The following is a 22,254-nucleotide window of genomic DNA, read 5'->3' as shown; positions in this document are numbered from 1 at the left end:
TAAGCGTACAGTAGCTGGCTTTTGGTATTCCCCCATGTCTAAGTGGAAACTTTGGTATTCCCCCATGTCTAAGTGGGAACTTTTCAGTTGGTATCCGGAGTGCCTAACCAAAAATCACAACCGCCTTACCAAAAATTACGAGGTGGTTGTTTATCTCATGACTCAATGATTGATCTATGCTTTCTCTTAATTTTCATTAAGAGACTGACTTGGCTCATTCTTGCTATTTATGTTAATTTGAGTGTTGATAGGCTAGTGTTATAATATTCACAGCCTTGTTACAACAGCACAGTGATTAATAGAGCATCACAGTCCCGCCCACAGGAGTTTCCGGAAGTAAGAATTCAATGCAATTTCTCCATTGACAATTCGGGTATAAGCCATAAAAACTTAACTGCACATGGTAGACTCAAAACCAGAGAACCGCCACTCTCGGGAAACTTCCGGTTTCTGAACTGGTTGCAGGTCCTTTTCTGGTTCCACATGAGGGCACTCACGAATAAGTGCAGAATAAATGGAGGCCTATGGAGCTGTACCCCTCAAATCCACTTTTCTCGGGATATAATTTTTTGCCCAGAAATTCGTATGTTGCAGTCGAAAGAGGGGGCAGAGAAAATACAAACCGCTGAGTATTATATCTTTTGAGTCACTTATTTGTTCTAAAAAGCCTTTCAAATGTGTCAATGACGTCATTCATTAGCAGAAAGCTAGTGTGTTGTGGGCAACAACGACCCAACCTGTAAGAAATCGAAAGGACGTGACTACTCGTTCATTCAACTTTTGACCTAGTCAGGGGGCCTATGTGGATTCTGTGGGATTGAAATGTTAATTTTTGGAGAGTGGTTGGACTGTCTTTAGAGGTCATTGAACATGGAGAAAAATTATGTCTCCATTTTTTTAACCTGTTTTAACCCTATTTTTGTGAAATTGTATATTTCACTATAATTAACACCATAAATTTCGCCTAAATCACTGGCTATGTTGAATAAAGTTCACAAAACAGTTATTTTCTTATTTTTAACAGTATGATTGTATGTCAGTATTATGATTGTATGTCAAACAATTAGAGATAAGATCAATAACCAATCAGTTTCACCAAATACACATATTCCATTGCTGAAACCTGAAAGATAGCAAAATCACAGATGAGACCTCAAACAACATTTAATTCATTTACATATACACAACATATTAGATCTCACCTCCACAATTTCCTCATCAAAATCTACAACTAGTCTACTAAACCCTATTTGTACTCACCGTCTTAAGACTGCATTGAGTTAAGCTAGACATGTGAACCATACAACTTTACAATTACACTGTATCATAGTGTTAATGTGTTGTGTGAAGCTAGACATGTTTCGAATATTTTTGTTACCATGTGTGTTTATTCCTGCCGTTACAAAAACTAGCATATCAGCTAATGTTAGTGATTAGCTCACGTCACAGGCGACATGTAGTCTTTCTCGTTATGTCTTTTCCACAACTGATAGCCGAAGAATCATATAATATACTGTCAAACTCGTAACATGAAAAATTATATTAAAAATTCACAGACAACATATGTTCACATTCATGGCACAATTCAAACGGGACTAGAAAATAATTATTTTCTTACATTCACTTGCATTGACTATTTTTCAATCTAGAGGTCCACTGGGGGTTTAGCGGATGGGCGGGACTTACCAGCTCTATAGACGCCAAAAGTTCATGGGGCACTAACCTCGTTTTGAGATAAATGTCTTTTATTCGCAATGTCTTGGATAAGTACTTCATTACCCACAATCCTGAACAATCCCACAGTGATGCCTCTGATTGGTGGAAAGGCCGTTAAGATCATAGTTTGAAACTTTATCAGCGAAAATTATTGACTTTTACGGTCTTTTACTGCCTATGGCGAAAATCTTAATGTGAAAAAAAACTTTCTAGACAAACATTGGTACTTGTATCAACAATTGTGGTTTATATATCACACGAACTTAGTCAGGGCCAATACGCCATCAAATAGAACACTGTAAATGCTAGTTTGAACACTTAACTTTTCAGGTAGCCGATAGGCTAATCATTAGCCTTTCAGACATTAGAATGTCATTATAATGCTGCTAACATTAGCCTACATGCTGCAACACAGGTATAAAATATATTGTGTTTTAGTGACCTGACCTTGTTGTTTCTATGAACATGAATTGTTGTTTATAGGAAACATCAACTTAGTCAAGGCATAAAAAGCCCTGTATATCCCCATTAAGTACCTTTGAACTAGCTAGCTAGCTGATAGCACAAGCTGGATGCTACCACCGGCTACACTGCAGTAAAATGGTTATCAAACCGTCCATGCCCCCGTGAATATTTCACTGTTTCAAGGACGAAATCAAGAGTGTCCAAAGGGGTGAAAACCACTTTAAATCGGGTCTCATTATTGACTGTTGTGTGTCGAGGGTCAGCTTGTGGGTTTTGTAAGGGCCAGCATGAGGGACAAGACCTATCAAACCTACGAAGTTGTGTGGTGAGTTTTGCAGGGAGGTTGGTAATGCTAGTTAACATTAGCTAGGCTACTGTAGCCTTCATACTGGTCCAAGAGCAGACCATGCACCGGTCCATGCATCAGGATGGCAGTCAGATACGAAGCACTGCACAATGTTGCTAACGTTAACGTTAACCGCTTTCACACACAGACACACACCCACACGATATAAAATACAAGATGGTAAATATAACATTCAATACCAAAACACTATTATTTACACGATTACTCCTGAAATAACTGCTATTAACTATATAAAAATCACTGTTTGGAGGAAAGGGTTTGCGTGCTGTCGCTGGTTCGAAATGGTTTAAATGGCAAAATAAATCCCGCTGATTTTGCCTATATTATTCATTGAGGCGAGGTGGTTTATGGGATGAGTAGTTCCTTCGCTTGGAAATGAAAATATGTACACAGTCTTGTACCTTTGACTTTTTTTGGACTTTCTCTTCGTTTTTTCACTCAAAATGATATGTTGTATGCTTATGAGTTACGCCGTAGCTGATTAGCCTAGCTTTATAAGACATGCTCTAAAACTCTTTAGATACGGATTTTTCCAAAATGTCAATTAGGGGTTTGCATGGACGTCACATTCTGGCCGGTAACCATGGCAACCCAGCACGCGCGGCCATATTGGCGATACTCAGTGGATAAAGTACAATGGAGTATTATGCACTTTGGATATCTTACGTGATTGTAGCCGTGTCTAAACAACAGAAAAGCTCATCAAAATTCGTGTAAGATGCAAAGGCATATAGGGCAGGACTTGGACCACAAGAAAAGGCGCGATATTTCAAGAAATTACGGTTTATTGGCAGCGCAGATCCATATGAGTTGGGTGAGGGAGACGAAGTACCAAGTTCAACCACAAGCGCCCCCCTTCCTCTGATAACTTCTTTTATTATTCTCCTTTCTCCCTGGTTTTTTAATAACTTTTGGAAGTCGATACCTACACCAGATGTTTTTCTCAGTCTGACCTATTGGTACAACTTAAAACATGGCAATAATTAACCATTTTCCTTGACGATCTTAGGGATTTACTTCAGTGCCTAATGCTTTCTAATGAGGCGAGTATCTCCAATATGGCGACGTCCAGATCTGATGACACACGCAAACCCCTAATCGGAGAAATTAATGGGAAATTTATTTCCGGAAACTAAGCTCTCTCGGAGGAGGGGCGGGACTGTGATGCTCTATGGCAGTGGTTATCAAATGGGGGTATGCGTACCCCTGGGGGTACGTGAAGGCACTCCAGGGGGTACGTGAGATTTTAACCCTTAGAACCCGATTGACGCAAAGTGCGTCAAAAAACACAAACTTTTTTTTCTCTGTTACATTGCTCCGCAACTGTTCACCTGCGCACCCATTACTCTCGTTTAAATTACTCGCGAACCCGTGAACGCATAGATATGGCAAGCATATCAGATGAAAGAGGAGACACAGGGCTATCCATTGATAGCAAGTATGTTGATCCTTCTGGCTTATGAAATCAGACGAAGTGACTACAAAATAATAACGTCATGTACAAAAACCAATGCTGCACAGCCATTACTCTTGTTTGAATTACTCGCGGACCTGTGATACAAGGATACAAGGAAGTTTATTGTCACATGCATATAGTTACTGGAAGTAAGAAATGCAGTGAAATTATGTCTGGTGTCAGCCTATTTGTGCATTAATGGGGGGGTAAAGAGTGCAGTAGAAGAGGGGTTTAGTAGATTAAGTGGCAAGGGCTGCATAAAAAAGGTGGGGGAGGATTGGGATTGGGTGGGGGGCACCAACAAGGAGCACCCAAGAGCAACAGGGGCAAGGAAAAACTCCCTTACCAAGGAAGAAACCTTGGGCAGATCCACGGCTCAAGGGGCTAACCCAACTGCCAGGGGTCTTGGTGTGTGTGTTGGGGGGATAACAGGGGAGATGGGATAGTGTGCTGTGTATGTGGGGAGAGGGCAGTGTGCAATATGTGTGTTGGGGAAGCTTCCTCATGAGACAATGTGCTGTGTATTGGGGGGGGGGGGGTCAGTGTGCTGTAAGTATGTTGGGGATGTGTGTTGGAGAAGCTTCCTGCAAGCAGAGTACTGTATGTATGATGTATGTGAGTGATGACAGTGAAGATGTGTGTGTGGGCGGGAGGGGAGTGGAGCAGTGACTGTGTGTGTGTGTGTGTGTGTGTAGTGTGTGTGTAGGCAGTGTGCTGTAAGTATGTTGGGGATGTGTGTTGGAGAAGCTTCCTGATGAAATAATGTGCTGTGTATGTAGGGGGGGGGGGGGGGCAGGGACTTACTATTGCAAGCAGAGTACTGTATGATGTATGTGAGTGATGACAGTGAAGATGTGTGTGTGGGCGGGAGGGGAGTGGAGCAGTGACTGTTTGTGTGTGTGTAGTGTGTAGGTGGGGGCAGTGTGCTGTAAGTATGTAGAGGATGTGTGTTGGAGAAGATCCTGAAGACAATGTGCTGTGTATGTAGGGGGGGGGGGGGGCAGTGTGCAGCAAGTATGTAGAGGAGGCTTACTGTAGCAAGCAGTGTGCTGTATGTATGTGAAGTGATGACAGTGATGATGTAAGTGTGTGTGTTGGGGATGGGGGTGGGGTGGGCAGAAAGGCTAGGCAATCAAGGACATGGGTAGATGGAGAAGAAATAAAAAATAATAAATAAAAAGTTCTATGGAGATGTGCAAAAGTTGGAGAAAGTCAGATATGTGTGTGTGTGTGTGTATGTGTTTTGACGTGTGATGAAATAAGAAAATAACTAAAAGGGAGAGGGATGTAAAAGTGCTAAAAGTCTTGTAGGTGTGTGTGTGTGGGGGGGGGGGGTCATGAGTGCTGAGTAGTGAATGAGTGCAAAGTCAGTATAGTGTGAGTTCAGAGTTGGGAAATGTTTGAGAGTGCTGAGGAGTGAATGTGTGCAAAGTCAGTATAGTGTGAGTTCAGAGTTCGGATGGCCTGGGGATAAAAACTTCTCCTGAGTCTCTCAGTTCTGGCTTTGTGACTACATAGGCGTCTTCTTGATTTCAGCGGTAGGAATAATCCATTGATCGGATAGATATGCCACGCATGTCAGATGAAAGAGGAGACACGGAGCTATCATTTGATACCAAGTACATCCTTCTGGGTTATAAAACATACGAGGTTACAGCAAAATAATAACTGCATATAGCTCGACCTTTACATTACCTCACGTTGTTGTCTGTTTTTGTAGCAAAGCATGTTTATAATCCATAGCGATTGTGTGTTTCTCTATGGCAAAGAATGTTCATAATCCGGTTTTGAGATCCTACCAAATTCCTGCATGGCATCCAATTCAAGGCTCATATTGCATACCAATTTGTTCAGCAAAGAAACACCTTTTTTGCCTTTACTTTGTTCATGGCAATGCAGTAAAAAGTTATAGAGAATCATGAGTGCAGACACCATAGGCACACACAGGCTATAACACGTAAACTCGGGTTAAGTCAGGTCAGATCAGTTCGTGTCACAGATATGGAGCGCAAAAAGGTCATTACATCACTAAATAAATAATGGCATTTATTTCTGTAAGGCACACACCACATATGTCTGTAAATTGCTCAGCCCCAGAGAATTCCTCCACCATGGCAATGATATTGCCAGATTCAGGACAGTCTGCCCTACACACACATGTTAAATGCATGTAGAGGTATGAGCTTGCTGTGGTGAGATGCATGTGAAAATATAATAATTTTTATAATATATTTTTTATATTTTAATTCTTTAAAAATCAAAATAAAATCAATGCTAGTACTAATACATGAAATGATCTGGATAGCCTAGACTCTGAAAAAAAAAAAACAATATATAATATGTGTGTGTGCCACTTACAATGACCAGAATAAATCCTTATGAATAAAGGTAGTGAAAATGCCCTTAAAACAGCTTAGGGTTAATATATACATAGATTTAAAAAGTAGAATCCATGCAAAAATACTTTAAAAACATTTAATAAATATTTCAGGAAAATATAAGTTCATAAAATTAATTGTATATTTCAGTAGGCTATTCAATTTCATTATCCTAAAAAACCCCCGGATGGTTCGACCCAACCTGTCACATGCCACCCGCCATCACCTGTCAATCACTGTCAAAACTCAAACGATGGAGTCGTGGTTGAAGTTTATGGATGGAGTCGTGGTTCCAAAGTTTAATAAATTAGACACTGATGTCACAGTGCTCTGTTTTAGGTATTTTTCTCAACTAAAAATGCTTTGCACTGGTTAGGGGGTACTTGGCTGAAAAAATATTTCACAGGGGGTACATCAAGTCTAGTCAAGTCAAGTCAAGTTTATTTATATAGCGCATTTCATACACAGAGGTCATTCAATGTGCTTTACATAAACAAAACCAAACAATAATAACAAATAAAAGCATAGAAGGGCAATATAGTCAAAGAATAGTTAAAAGGTAAAGATCATAATAAAAAGAAAACATAAAACACAAGGTAAAATCATTTAAAAATAAAAAATAATTAGTAAGCAAAAACAAAGGCAAAAGTAGTAAAAAAAAGTAATAAAAGACAAGGTAGAATAATAATCAAGGCAGATTCAGAATTTGTAACTCGGCACAGTTAGCAGAAAGCATCTGAGAACAGTTTGGTCTTAAGTCTAGATTTAAAACTGGCTACAGTTGGGGCCTTTTTGATGTCATCCGAAAGTTGGTTCCACAGCTGAGCCGCATAGCAGCTAAAAGCTGCTTCACCATGTTTAGTTCTAACTGTAGGTTTTACTAGCAGGTTTTTCACCTGGGACCTGAGAGGACGAGAAGGTGTGTCAGACTGCTGAAGCATGTCTGACAAGTATTTAGGTCTTGCTCCATTTACTGATTTATAAACAAGCAATAGTGCTTTAAAGTCAATTCTGTGACTTACTGGAAGCCAGTGCAAGGACTTTTTTAACTTTTTTTGTTTTAACTTTTTAACTTTTTTTGTTAGAATCCTAACTGCTGCATTTTGTATCACCTGAAGCTGTTTAATAGTCTTTTTAGGAAGGCCTGTGAACAGTCCATTGCAGTAATCAACCCTGCTGGAGATAAATGCATGAATACTGTACATCACTGAAAAAAGGTTAAGAACCACTGCTATGGTGTAGTGGCTAAAGGTTCAATTCTCTTATGAATTGAGATTGTCCTCTTGCTGCTGACTATGTGCAGGTAAACTAGTGTGACACCAAAAATAGTGGAAATACCAAATAAAGCAGTGCAACTATATTTGAAACAATTGTTTTTGACTGATGTCATTTGGGGGACATCGAAATTAAACACCACTTTTCCATCAGAAACATACAGTATTTGTAAAAAGCATAACTGGTATGATATAGAACATTATCAGAATATAGAATCAACATGACCAATTTCACCAAAGCTAGACACAGGAATGTAACTCAGTAGCTGATCACTGTACAATGCAGGGGACCGGGGTTTAATTCCTGCTCGCTGCACCAATTTTGAAGGTGCATTTCTTACATCTTAACCGAGCTAGATATATAGAGATAGAAGGTTGGGCTTGTGGAACTATAGGCTACATGGTCCTCACTTTAGATTGGGGGGGGGGGGCTGCAAAATGTACTACAAATAGGTAAGAAAGGTCTTATAAGCGTATTAGTTATCCACCTCTTTATCTTATACACCATTAACAAGCATTAACAAGCTGCTTGTTAACACTTACAAGCTGCATGTTAACTGTTAACAAATATGCTTATAAGTAACTTAAAAGGCTTATTAACACTACAAGCTGCATGTTAACAGTTACTTAATGTTATTAAGGAATAACAACAGTTAACTAACTGTTAGTAATGAATTGTTAACTGCTTATTATACATGGTTAATCCCTAGTAAGCACATGTTATTCTAAAGCGTTACCCAAACTTTGGATGCACTGTTACAAATACTCTTCATCTTAAATTGCGGAATGGAAAAACAGTGATTGACCTTGGAATCTTGGGACATGTAGTTCACTTTATACCCGTTACACTTTAGTTTGTTATTATACTTTACTTTTGTTTATGTAAAGCATATTGAATTATCCCCTGTATATTAAAATGTGCTATATAAATAAGATTGCCTTGTTTTGCCTGAGGTGGAATTTGGCTGGAGATGCTGCACCAGTTGCCTTACTCTCTCAAATGTGTGTGTGAGTATTTTATTGCAAATAGAAACTCAAGGTGGTATGACTCATATATTCCCAGTACCCCAGAGATAAACTGTAGATGGGTGTAAGGCGGTCCAAATTACTTTTGGACCTTGAGCAATGGAGTAAAACATTTGAATTATGTCGAAATGTCACCCAGAAGAGGCTTTCTCTTCGGTATAAAAACATCCCCACTCAACACTCATTCCAGAGGACAAATAGCTAGCTGAATGAGGTGTTAATGGCTCATAAAAGTCTTATTTATGGCTTTGAGCAGTAGCACTTGCTGAATACATGTCGATCGATGCGGTGTTCAGAGCCACCGAAGGTTCAACTCAGGTGTGCATTTTCCACTTTGGCAAGGACATTTTTGTGGATTTCGCACTTCTTTTTGTATCAGAGTTTACAACATGTTGAACACAAGGGTGCTTGCCTGCACGTATGGACACAAATGTGCTTGCCATAGCAAGGCCACAGCATAGTGATTTTGTATTTATGTGAGCTTGCTTTGCTATGTCGGCAGCATCTCTTGCACAGTGTTCTCTTTGAACGAAGCAGTCTAAAGATGGAGATGATTAGAAAGCTGTCCATGAAATCCAGTCCACGTTCTTATGCGTCTATTGCAATACTCAAATCCAAACCAACAATAAGAAATAAAGCATGCTGTAGTCAACTTACGCATAGCTTAAATGCAGATAACTGATTCTTTGATAGATGGCATAAAAATGTTCTTATCTATGAAACTTAAACGCATCATAGTTGTTCCATTCTCTCTGTGAATAGTCCAATGTTCACATCAAACATAGGTATACAAGCTGTTGCTAATCATTATGTTTAAAGATGAATCCCCTCATGTTTGAACAGTTCAGTCTTTTTCTTTTCTATTCTACTCTATTCTACTCTACTCTATTCTATTCTATTCTACTCTATTCTATTCTACTCTATTCTATTCTATTCTATTCTATTAATTTCTATTCTATTCTATTCTATTCTAAATAGAGCTCTTCCTCATAATCAGAGAGGGGGTCTGTGTGGCAGCATCTTGCCCCTGAATATGAATATGAGGACTGTAGCTCTTCCTGCTGTTTGTGCTGTCTGTGGTAGCCATCTGCCTCACTCCACACACAGTTTCTGCAAGCTGCATCATTTGATCTTTTTTTGTTTTATTTTGTTCTTCTGTCTGAGTCTGCGCACTCTCACTGATAGACCGTAAAGTGACTTCCTCTCCATCTGTCTAGTGAGATTTTTATCACCCTTACTCTCTCTCTCTCTCTCTCTCTTCTCTTCCCCACATTTCTCTGTACACTCTCTCTCCCTTTGGCCCTTTATTTCTTTGTTTTTTCTTCTCTCCCATTCTTTGTCGTTCCTTCTGTTCTCTCTCTCCTGTTCTCTCTCTCCTTTTTTCTAAATCAGTCTTTTCTTCTGTTCTCTCTCTCCTTTTTTCTAAATCAGCCTTTTGTAAATCATTCAGGTGTCACACAGCCAGAGTCTTGTCTGTCACTCTATTTTGTTGCTCGTTCGATGTCACCTAGAACCTTGTCAGCTGCTGTGCAGTATCGATAGGTGCCTCCTTCACTAGCGGCAGGTAAGGGTCCATTGCTGAAGTGTGGCACACTGTATCTCCCACCGTCTTCCACCCCCCCCCCCCCCCCACACACACACACACACACACACACACAGACACACACAGACGACAACACACACAGACACACACACACACACACATATCACTCAAGATGCATGCTGTCCCCTCACGTAAGAAAATAAAGGAAAATACCCCCTTCTGTTGCTCCCTCATAATCAGCAATACCGGGAGGTCACTTGTTGCCCCATGCTCCCCATGTAATTTGATTTCAGTGCTTCTAATCCTCACTGTTCTCCAGATAGACAGAGGTGTGGTGTTGAGCGCATATGCAAATGCACGGTAATTAACACACAGATCTGCTGCTGGCGCTACTCAGGGTTTGATTTGACAGAAGGGCTAGCAGCAGGGGTGTAAACCAGGAAAGTGCAATGCAGCAGAGGGTTGTGACGCACCCTCGATAGAAGTGTACAAAAGTTTGAATTCTTGGAAGATTCTCGCTATCCAGAAACTAACTTACAGTAATGACCTTTGTTGAGGATATAGAGCAGATAGGCTGTCCTTATCTCTTGAGTTTCAAAGACTTTCACACTTTGTTTCAAGGTTCTTTGGAAACAATGGAAGTTCAGATGCAATGTGTGGAATGGATATTCAGTATTTCAGAACAATATTCTTGTCTGTGTCTGTGTCTGTGAGTTTGTATTTCTTTTTCAGCAGGCTAACATAACATCGACTGTGCAAATCAAGGGAACTTTCTGACTTTGAGGACTTTTTAGAGCATAACTTTTTAGAACACAGATTCTGTTTACTTTGGTTTACAACTCTGGTTGTAATCCATTGACCTGACCAATCTGTGTTTTTGTGTATGTGTGTGTGTGTGTGTTGTTTGTGTATGTGTGTGTGTGTGTGTGTGTTTCCATGTGTGTGTATCAGCGTTCCAGGCTTTTCTTGGCAAGAAGGACGTGTCGCAGGAAATTGAGGAGGTCCACGCTGAGGGCAGGACCCAGAACACAATCGTGGCGGCGTCGCCCCTTGACCTTTTCCGGAACCGCAACCTCCGCTGGCAGGTCATCACTGTCGTTGTCACCATGGCATGCTACCAGCTGTGCGGCCTTAATGCGGTGAGTGCCAGACTGCACTGGGAGGGGAGAGGGGCAGGGAAAAACACTCAGCCAGTGGAAGGTGCTGAGGACTTGACACAAAAACCTTTATGTCAGTTCTGTCTCTTCCGCCTTGTATATTCCTCTAGAATATTTCACCGCTCTTAACAAGATGCAACCTCAGATCAATTGTATTCACAGTTGACTTGCAATACAATACCTCACATTATGCACATCCTTTATGCTATGAATAAGATATATGGAGCAACAGTATTGTCCTTTGCTTGGACTATGATTGATGCTCTGAGATCTGAGAAGACGTTGTTCAAGAGCCCCACTGTGGAGTAATTGTAATGTATCACCTATCTTCAGTCTGCACAGGTTACAGTATGTGTGGAATATCAATGAGTGTGATGTATGATGGCGATGCGTAATTCAGTGGTCTGCATGTGAAGCCATCTGTATGAACTGTTATCTTGTCCACCTGCCAATTTCTCCATCTGCCTGGCTGCACATACCTTTGTACTGTCAGTCACACAAATTATTATTATTTTCAATTTGATTGCAACTTATTTACTCTTACATAAACACGTAGAAAAAGAGATGAAAATCATATATTAAATGTGAATATGTGAAGTATTACAAATAGCAAACTGAATCATATAAAACAATTATATGAAATATCTTTATATCATGCGTTGGTATAGAAACCAACCATGGATTTTTTGCAGCGCCAGTTTGTTATTAAATGCATTGCATCCTGCTTAGCCCTTATCATGCTTTACTTAAAGGAGAATTCCGGTGTGATATTGACCTGTAGTGTATTGAAACATGATACCGAGTGTGAACGTATGTCTCATAGCCCATCTCGGCTTGTCCCCTACACTCCAAAATCTGGCGCTAGTTAGCCGATGCTACCAACAGCTTTTTCAATAGTGGTGCTTCGGCATCGGGCTAGCCATGCAAATAAATCACTGTTTTACACCCATTTACGAGGCTCAATGTATCTCCATACTTCATTGGTAGACTTCCGAGGGCCCTGACATTTAAAACGAGACATTGAGAACTTTGAAAAAGCACTGGTAGTTTACTTACAAGACGATTTATACAGACAGTATCTTCACGAAGTTTAGCGTTTGCAGCCATCTTGAATTTAGTCACGATAAGTCGAGCAACGAGTAAGAATGAACAGGTAATAATAATAATAATATTATTAAATATATTATAATAATAATTCAGTGGAAATGCATGGATTCCAGTTGCTGCTACTGGAAGAAACTGGAATCCATGCCTTTCCACTGAATTATTTTTGGAATCTGATCCCTCATCATACTTGTTCATTCTTACTCGTTGCTCGACTTATCGTGACTAACTCGTAAATGGGTGTAAAACAGTGATTTATTTGCATGGCTAGCCCGATGCCGAAGCACCACTATTGAAAAAGCTGTTGGTAGCATCGGCTAACTAGCGCCAGATTTTGGAGTGCGGGGGACAAGCCGAGATGGGCTATGAGACATACGTTCACACTCGGTATCATGTTTCAATACACTTTAGGTCAATATCACACCGGAATTCTCCTTTAAAGGCCCTGTTGCAGGGTTCATTTTCCAACGAATTTGCACAATTTGCTTGTTGGTAATAAACATTTAAAGGCCGTTTTGCAGGGTTCATTTTCCAACGAATTTGCACAATTTGCTTGTTGGTAATAAACATTTAAACTGTTATCCATTGTATTTGATGTTGTTGGGTATCACAAAACGGAATATAATACGAAAAAGCAGGTACTATTTCACAGCGTTTGAAGTGATTCTCCTTTCCCCCACAATGCATTGCATTACGTCACCTTGGGGAGGCTACAGACCAAAGCCCACCTTGAGACCCTTGAGAGTAACGAGAGAGAAGTAAAGAGAGACGAGTAAGGGATTGTTCAGCAGTAGATAGCGCAGATTATAGATAAATAGATAGTCTATAGATAGCCTAGATATGTATATAGACAGGTAGATAGATAGCTAGATAGATCATGTCATATGCTGATCACGGGGGAGCTCCTCGACCAGCGGCCAAAATGCACTCGCTTCCCTTTACTGCAGCTCTCCACCACAGTTTCCATCGGGACGGCACAGCCCACACAAGCACCTGCAAAACTGCGACTTGCCCATATTATCTCCCTCTTTGGTAAGCCGTACCCTGACGATGTCAATGGCAATCAATCACGAGCAGTAGTTATCGAAAATATTCATGCTGAAGACACGACCAGCCTAATCGGCGGCGGCTAGAAGCTAAGTTTGCAACAACTGGGGTGGCTCACAGGTGCGGGACTAAAAAGTTAGCCCATAGCTATCATGATGCTTTATATTCTGATATTCTGACTAAGTTTGCCCGGTAGCCTACTTATCTGAACTAACGACATGATCACTATCACTAGATATAAAGAAAATGTTGACTTTCACTCGGTGCTGTTCACTGACAGTAACAAAAAAAGTGTCATAACGTTATCAGCATAATGCATTGAACTGAATAGGTGCATTATGTAGACTCATAACGAGGCCTCTCAAATTCAGAAAATTGCATTAAACTAAAATCGGAAGACATTGTTATCTTTGTTAGACCATAGGGTCGTTGTCATATAAATGCTGTAACGAAATTCGAAGTGTAATATACAAACTTTATGTTGAAAGTGTAACCGCGACCGTTTCCCATAGGAATGAATGTAAAACATACCCTCCAAAACGAGACCTCCCGAAATTCAGAAAAATGACTAAATTGATATCAGGCACCGTTATTACCATTGGTAGATCATAGGGTAGCTGTGATATAAATGCTGTGACGAAATTCGAAGTGTAAATATACAAACTTTATGTTGAAAGTGTAACCGCGATGTCCATTGAAATGCATTGAAATGAATGAAGCGCAGATCATGCTTTATGTACCCATTAATCAACAGTGGTGGTTGACCTGCACACAGGCTTTAAAGCCATCATGTTTTACTTTCACAGCCTTCGTTGTGCATTAGAGCGTTGTGCTCCTGGCTGACCAATCCCCTGTGCCGGTGTTACCGGATATACGGTTTCTGAGATTCTGAGTTTCCAGGGCGGAGTTTAGCGTGAATATTTATGAACGGAGGATGTCGTGCGCGAGTGCCTAGACGCCCATTGCTGAAGCGTGAATGAAATGGAACTGAAAATGTTATCAAAGAAAGTAGAAGACCACGGCGTTGTAACACGTTTTTGGATGTTGTCATGTGTTATTAATGGAAAGTATGACTATGTCGTGTTCGAGTATAGATGCAATTTGGCGTCAATGTTGTTATCTTGTGTCGCAGCCAGTCAAACAAAACGTTGTGTCAGATTTAGTGGGTCGCTTACCATTAAGGATATTGGCGATTTTTTTGCACAGTAGGCCTTGATGGTAGTCCTAGCCTAGCTAGGCTATTATGTTTTTATCGTTTTGATTGTAGCCTAGCCTCTGATGTTAGCCCAGGCAGCAACATAGCCTACATCAGATTGACCCACTGTATAGCCTACAACACAAATGTCTGTGCAAGAAATAGCCCATGTTGCCTGTGCATGTCCTAACTCTGAACAAATGGTATCCTGTCATTGCCCTCATGCACATGTGATATGTTATTCTGAGACATAATCTATAGGATTTACTACACATAACTAAACACACAAAAAGTTGTAAAAACAATTTATTGTATTAGTTATTTACAGTCAGGGCAAATAAACTGTCCTTCAGTGTCAGGCCAGTTTACACATTCAGTGGTAGGCCTACCAGCCCTGGCAGCAATCACATTTTATCTTCAAGACAAAAAACATTGGCTTGACATCACTCAAAGTTAAACAATATTATCATACCAAAATACCCACAGAGTGTTGTGTGCAAGGATAAGGATATACAAAATAAAGTTTGGGTAATCAGCCTTGAAAGGGCAGAAATGGGGTGCCCTGTCTATCTATTGTACAGCAGTTTATTCTTTTCAATTTTAATTTTACATTGTAAGAGGGAGTCTGGCCAAGTTAGCCTAATATTCTTAGGGAATAGAACATAACAGCAGATTTGGTCGAAAATGTAAATTCATAGGCATATACATATAGAACAGCATGATATGAGCCTGTCTGGCATCAAATACATGAGTGGAGTGGTGTGTTTTGGTGAGTGCTGGTGAACATATTTTCATCACAGCAGGCAACTAAGTAACTTGATGATACACTACAATAAGAAAGCAAAAAATCATATTATAATGAACATAAACATAATTCTGTTGTCTGTTTCTCTGTTCCTACCTGAAGGACCTAACTGTTCCTACCTAAACTTTCAAAGCGATAAGACCTGCTCAAAATGCCATTAACTCTATTAAGAGTGTATGGGCTTTCAAAATGATTTTGGAAACGTTATTTTAAGGTAAAAACTCTTCAGGGGTTCATATGTAGTCATTCACCTCAATCTGATGAACTTTATGTTATAGTCCCCCCCCCCCCCATCATCCTCATTGAGCACATAGGTTCTTGTAAAGTACTACTTAATTGCATTTGTAACCATTACCTTTTGAATAAACAGATTCTATATGACCATACCCCACATTAATAACATTAACCCATTCATCTTGTGTATCTGAAGGACTTATGTAAGTAGGCATCATCCATGTAAAGCTAGACAGTGTTTGTAAGGTAATACAAAGCATATTGACTTAATGTAGTTATGACCTTTATGGATGAAACATAACCAATATACTGTAAGTGCATGGCCCATATTGATGTCCTGCTTCCCTAATAAATAACAACATGATTGTATAAAACAAGTTTTATTATTTCACAAGACTCCAAGATATCAGAATGTCCAATAAAGCATGCCTTAATGATCTGTTTTGGCAACAGAGGTAGCTGAGCATTGTAATGCAGCCCAAGTAAATTTGTCAAACTAGGCTAACATGTTTGTGTAGGCAAGCATGCATGACCAAACCTCGAAACTCATTGGACATCACACACAAAAAAAGTAAACAGATGATGTACTGACACTTAAAAGACATCTACTATAATGTCCCACTGACATTACAACGTTAAGTGCTAAATAGCCCATTTAAACAGGGCTAAATGAAAGTCCTAATGACAATTTGATAGGCTGTAGCCTGCCTGTCTAGGCTACACAAGATCAAAACATATACGCCAAATTGCATAATCGCGTACACTTACTCGACCACCAGTGGTCGTCGAAATTGTCACGTTTTTCCACAATAACCCATATCAACATTCAAAAACAAATTGCTGTAGTCTTCTAGCTTCTTTACCAACATTTTCAGTTCCATTTGAGTCACGCTTCATGAATGCTCTCTAGGCACGCGCGCACGACATCCTCCGTTTATAAATATTCACGCTAAACTCCACCTGACTCCACCCATGGAAACCCAGAATCTCAGAAACCGTATATCTGGTAACACCGGGTGTCTCTCTGGCTCCTGTGTGGTTGCTCCAGCTGTACGGAGCCTTACTTACCATAACAAAGAGCATCGGCTAGCAGGGCAAACCTTCAGCAATTTCATCATTTATACCACAATCAAAGATTTAGGGCCCTATCGTAATCAGTGATTAATTTTTCGCTATGCACTCCACTTTTATTAAACCTTGCGGCCAGGGATGTGGCAATTAACGACATAAGGTGTGGTCTGGCGCACGATCCAAAAATCGGTATCTTGCACCCTTTTTCATCTTACACAAGTAAAAACCTGGTCTATAGCGAACAGTGCATTTAAAGCAAAGCTGAAGACGCACTGTCACAAGATGCACCCCTTAGCAACCAGTCCCAAACAACTCCTCTGCAGGATAAATATCCTTAGGATTTTTATTCAGTCATTCGAACATTATTGGGGTATGTTTTGCTTTTTTCAGGCTACGTTTTCAATTGTAACCCCTTGTCAGTCAATAATAAAAGAAAATAACTGTCTAGAACTGTTTTGCCGTTGACTATGTGATCACAGTGGAGGTAGTTTCACTCTGCCTATCAGCTCAAATAATAGCTGAGTGCAGAATGCATGTAGGCTATACTCTGCTAGTCATACACAGGTTTTAGTAAAACATGTGGCCTACTAGTGGAATTGTGCAAGCAGATTACTTCAAATGCGCAGCTGACTAACAAAATACCGACGGGCTGTTTGATGTTGCGCTGCTGGCTCTTAAAGAGATTGACAGATGTCACTCATTGGTTTAAAGGATATTACGCCCAAAACATACCCATGACTGATTAAGAAACATAAATACAATCGTTTTGCGCTAAGCGTTTGATCACAAAATCACACCATTTAATTTGCAAATATGGACTGGACACGCCTTAAATGTCTTTTAAACTTTGCGCCTTTGCGCAGTCTAGTGAGGGATGAATTGGAGACGAGGAAATGATTAGTAGGAAGTAATTCTTGAAGCCAAACAATATCATCTCACTATTGTATGTAATATTTTGTTTGCGTTCCAAAACAGTGTAATCTTGAAAACCTGCCTGTCCTTATCTTTACACATACACATTTTGCTTGTAGGCATCCTTTTAACACGCTGTCAAAATGCAATGGCTATTGATTATCCTGTTGTTACGCTGAAGAGGTAGCGTGTAGCTGTGTTGCTCTGAGCCGAAACCCTGACTATTTTGAAGGGGTTTGTGAGCGCATAAATTGGCCCCCTCACAGTGCCAAGGCAATTTTCAGTCATCACCCCAGAGCAGACGCTTCACCGAGGTACTGCATCTCCTTCTCCTGTGTGCGTCATAGCATTATGATAATGGAACGCTATCTGTGCTGTGCCACCACAAACCAAGACTGACAGACCCAATCACAAGCACATTTCCCATCCAGGTCTAATGCTCAGTCAGTGGCACCAACATTATATTCATCTGCCTTTCATTTCAGCTCTGAGAAATGTTTTGATTTTGTCAACTATTAGGCTCTCTGCTGAGTATGTGCATGTATGTGCATGTGCGTATGTGTTTATGTGTTTGTGTGTTTGTGCCGAGAGAGAGAGAGAGAGAGAGAGAGCAGGAGAGACTGACAGAGACTGACAGAAAGGTGGAAAAGAGGAAGAGCAGATTGATGAAAGGTAGAAGAGTGCGAGTGCATTTGAATGATACATTAATTTGCAGAGGGTATTATGGATTTACATAAAGATCTGGAAGAGTTTTTCTCCCCTGCAGTGTACCGTAATCGAGGTTCCATTCAGTTGAAGTCAGCCGATAGGTAATGGGTACATCTCTGATAAATACAGGGTGGTGTGATGGAAACAATACCTTCTCACTGAAAACAAAATGTTGACTTTAGTAGTCAGGAATTTATTTTATTAAATCATGCGTTTTTGCAAGTATAAACTCTAAAATTCATACTTTTTCAAACAGATTACATCTCTGCCTTTTTCTCAACCCTGCGTGATATATTACTCTGGCTAATTTATGTGTGCTTGTTTAATCAATAGTACTAATGTACTGCACATATGCAGTTCAGGTCATGGACATGCGTGCTATTTATTTTCCTGTTTGTATTCACTGGTTATATGGTTGTGGTTCTTGGCAGACGCTTTTGTCCAAAGCGATGTACAACAACAGTAATCAACATTACTACCAATAATGAACAGTTTGAAGTATTCATATAGCCTAAGCCTACATAAAAATAATGATAATAGTAATAGACTAAATAGTTTTAACCGAATACCGGTAATAGCAAATCTTCACAGTAATAACAATGCATACGTTGTCTTGTTCTTGTTAATGGTCTGTAACATGCTGTGACATTTAAATTTCCTTGGGATATATAAAGCTAATCTCATATAATGCACAGATGGTATACTTCATACATTGTTACATTGAACCATGTTTCATGTTTCATCATGCATTTTGAATGTTTAACATTGTGTTCCTCTTTTGACAGATTTGGTATTACACCAATGGAATTTTCACAGACGCGGGCTTCAAGAAGGAATTGATTCCTTACATCACCCTCTCAACAGGAGGCATTGAAACCTTGGCTGCAATTGTGTCCGTAAGTAACAATAACACCAAAAACACAAAAGAAAAAAACTTTTTCCACGTACAGATGTCATTCTTGCTTTGGTTAGCGAATGATTACTATAGCAATATGGTATTCTTAACCAAGTAACACCAAAACCAACTTAAACTGTCAAGAAGAGAAAAAAATATTGTAATTACTTGTGGCAGCATGTTTAAAATCCCTGACTGCACCTCATGATAATGTTTTGTTCATTAACAGTAGCAGGAAGTAAGACTTTCCAAAATGGTAAGGCTTTGGAGAAACCCAGCAATGGCTCATTACTGGGGCTAAAGTGTCTCATTATGCTGCTGTTCTACTCTGTTCAGTATTATTCAGTCCGTGTCTCGGCATGTGTGATTAAAAACAAAAAAACCTCACTGTTCTAACGGAGTTACCATCTTGCGAGCATTTCTGAGTTTGACACCAATCCTTCGTGACTCAGTCATTTAAGAGACGATTTCCGCTCAGCCTCCCCAGACTCTGGTTACACCATCCCTGGGAGCTGCGTTTGTCTCCCTTGTACCACAGTCATTTTAATCACTGTGGGCCTTTGAGAGCCCTCACTAGACGATAAGGCCACTCCTCCCTTGTGGGAATGACCCTTGCATTTTCAACTGAGAAGGTCATCTGCATAGGAGCCCTCTTCAACCCCTCATCCATCTTATTTTCCTCGGGGGCCAGAGGGGGACAGGCTCCCATACCCTCTGGTGATCATTAAAGGTATTTCAAAGGAGGCTTGAAGAGAAATACTTTTTTTTGCTCTTCCCATCAGCCAATTGGATCTTAGGTCACTGGGGGAGACCCAAGGAGTATAATTATTCGTTTTTAATTTTAAAAATGAGCTTCTCCCAGGGGCCCTTCATTTCCTAGGGTTAGGAATTAGGGTTAGTATTGGTGCCTCGCCGTGTCTATTTTTGATAGCCGTTAAAAGCAGGATATGCTGAATGTGCTGAAATCATTTGCTAATTTTTTGCAAAGTTGTTCTTAGATAACAGGCAGAGAGCCATCAAGCATTAATGTAACCTCTCGTTGTCTCTCCCTCTCGTTCCCCAAAGTGTATCGCAGGATGTAGGAAGTGAAAATGAAAAAGAAATATTCATGAAGCCTTATTGGATATTCCCTTTATTTGGTTGCAGAAATGTGTGAAATCTCCATGTTTATCTGCGCGATGGAGTGTGCTGCTCTTTCCATTGACTGACTGTGGTGATATTCTCTTGCGGGACTTCCATTCATATTCATATCAATTGAGCTGAATTAGTTATATATAGAGGAGGGCTTAATTGAACTTGACAAGGAAAGCGTGCCACTTGTCATGTGAATTGTATAGAATTTATAGTGTACCACCAGTGGGACTAAATACAATGATTACTGTAAGTAGAGTACATTGCTACTGTTACTGTTTATATGAATGACCTGTTAAGTATGTTAGCTGTTGATGCACAAGTATTGTGTTGTATTTACAATTTAATAAAATGTAATAAATATGTATACACAGTTTAATATACGTGGTATGTGAATACAACTGATGTTGAATATGCCCCAGGCCATCAGACAGCTGCTTAGAATGTTAGTGTTGGAAAACACTGCCAAAAAAAAACCCCACCTTTTAAATGACATATTAAGAAAATTATTTTACATATTAAGAAATGATAATTGTTACCTGGAGGCTACTCGGTAGGGATTGTCACTGGGTAGATATTGGCGTGTGAGAAGTTTTTGACATATGGAAAGGCCAGTTTGTGTTGTGTGAACCACTTATATTGGAATGTGTTTTCATCTTAAATGAATTGATAGTGTTAGTGATTTCATAGACTTGCAGCATGATGAGAAACAGAAGCCAATTCCAATATTAATTTATTAACGCAGCAGGCAGGTCACAGGTGTCTCTGTCTCCCCTTTATAGATTAGTAGTTAGCATGTCTTCACTGTGTGTCCTCCTCTTGCTTCTCCATCCAATGCTGACAGATACAGGTTGTCCAAAATGCAGTAGAAACACAAACCCGCCCCAGGCACGCACACATGGCATTTTCACTGGAAATATTGGTTCCATACAGTGAACATTCATCCAACCTTACAATATCACAGACATTTGCATTGATACTATTTTCAGCTTGAGCACAGATATAGAGGGATTGACCTTGAGCTTTCCTTGAGGTAGAGTTATTTTTTTTACTTGCTGGGTTCCTACTGGGCTGCACTGGGGGGATGACATGAAAATAACGGACTTAGCAGAGGTGGAATTGGCTCCACCTTATTTTCTGAGCTCAGTTTCGATGTCTAAATAATTGAAAAAGGTCAAGGTTTGCTGAAGGTGTGTATTGTGATGTTGTGAAGGTGTGTGTGTGTGTGTGTGTCTTTGCATTCCGGCCTATTTGTGTGTGCCTTATTTATCTATCTCATTTTATGATGATCGGCTTTCTGCCGGCACTGACATTTTACAGCTCTCACACACCTTCACACATCTCCCACCACGCCCACTCCTTATTGGAGGGTGTGTGTGGGGCGCCTGAGAGCCACGCGTGGGGCCTGGGGCCTGGGGTCGGCGCAGAGCGGCGCAGAGGGGCTTGTGTCCCAGCGCCTGTGAGACGCGTGCGGTGGGGATGAAAGAGCCTGCCGGCCGTGGGGAGTCCGCACGTGCGTCACCGGCCGCCGCTCCACAGCTCCACCAGTGAGTCCCCCGCTGTGTGAGAAAGCACATGGAGGTGGAGAAACCACAGAGACTGAGGGATTTGAGGAGGAGCGAGGGGGGGGGGGGGGGGTATGTGTTGGGTTTATATTCCTGATACACACACACCACATAACACACAATTGTCATACTTCACACTACATGTGTCTGTTTATGTGTGTGTGTGTGTGTGTGTGCGTGTGTGTGTCTGTGTGTTTGTGTGTGT

At 40.4% G+C, this 22,254-nt stretch overlaps 1 protein-coding gene across 3 annotated transcripts in view; it reads left to right on the top strand.

Annotated features, from left to right (window-relative positions):
* Window positions 1-22,254, top strand: part of slc2a9l2 (solute carrier family 2 member 9, like 2) — a 168,653-nt gene that overhangs the window by 73,064 nt on the left and 73,335 nt on the right. For all 3 annotated transcript variants that reach the window (XM_042075284.1, XM_042075285.1, XM_042075283.1), the window contains exons 8-9: window positions 11,177-11,364; window positions 19,244-19,354. In XM_042075284.1, coding sequence (XP_041931218.1) covers window positions 11,177-11,364; window positions 19,244-19,354 — 299 coding nt within the window. The remainder of the gene's footprint in view (window positions 1-11,176; window positions 11,365-19,243; window positions 19,355-22,254) is intronic.

Source organism: Alosa sapidissima, chromosome 20 (assembly GCF_018492685.1).
Source record: "Alosa sapidissima isolate fAloSap1 chromosome 20, fAloSap1.pri, whole genome shotgun sequence".
NCBI classification, from domain to species: domain Eukaryota; kingdom Metazoa; phylum Chordata; class Actinopteri; order Clupeiformes; family Clupeidae; genus Alosa; species Alosa sapidissima.
This window is presented reverse-complemented; position numbering and strand designations above follow the sequence as displayed.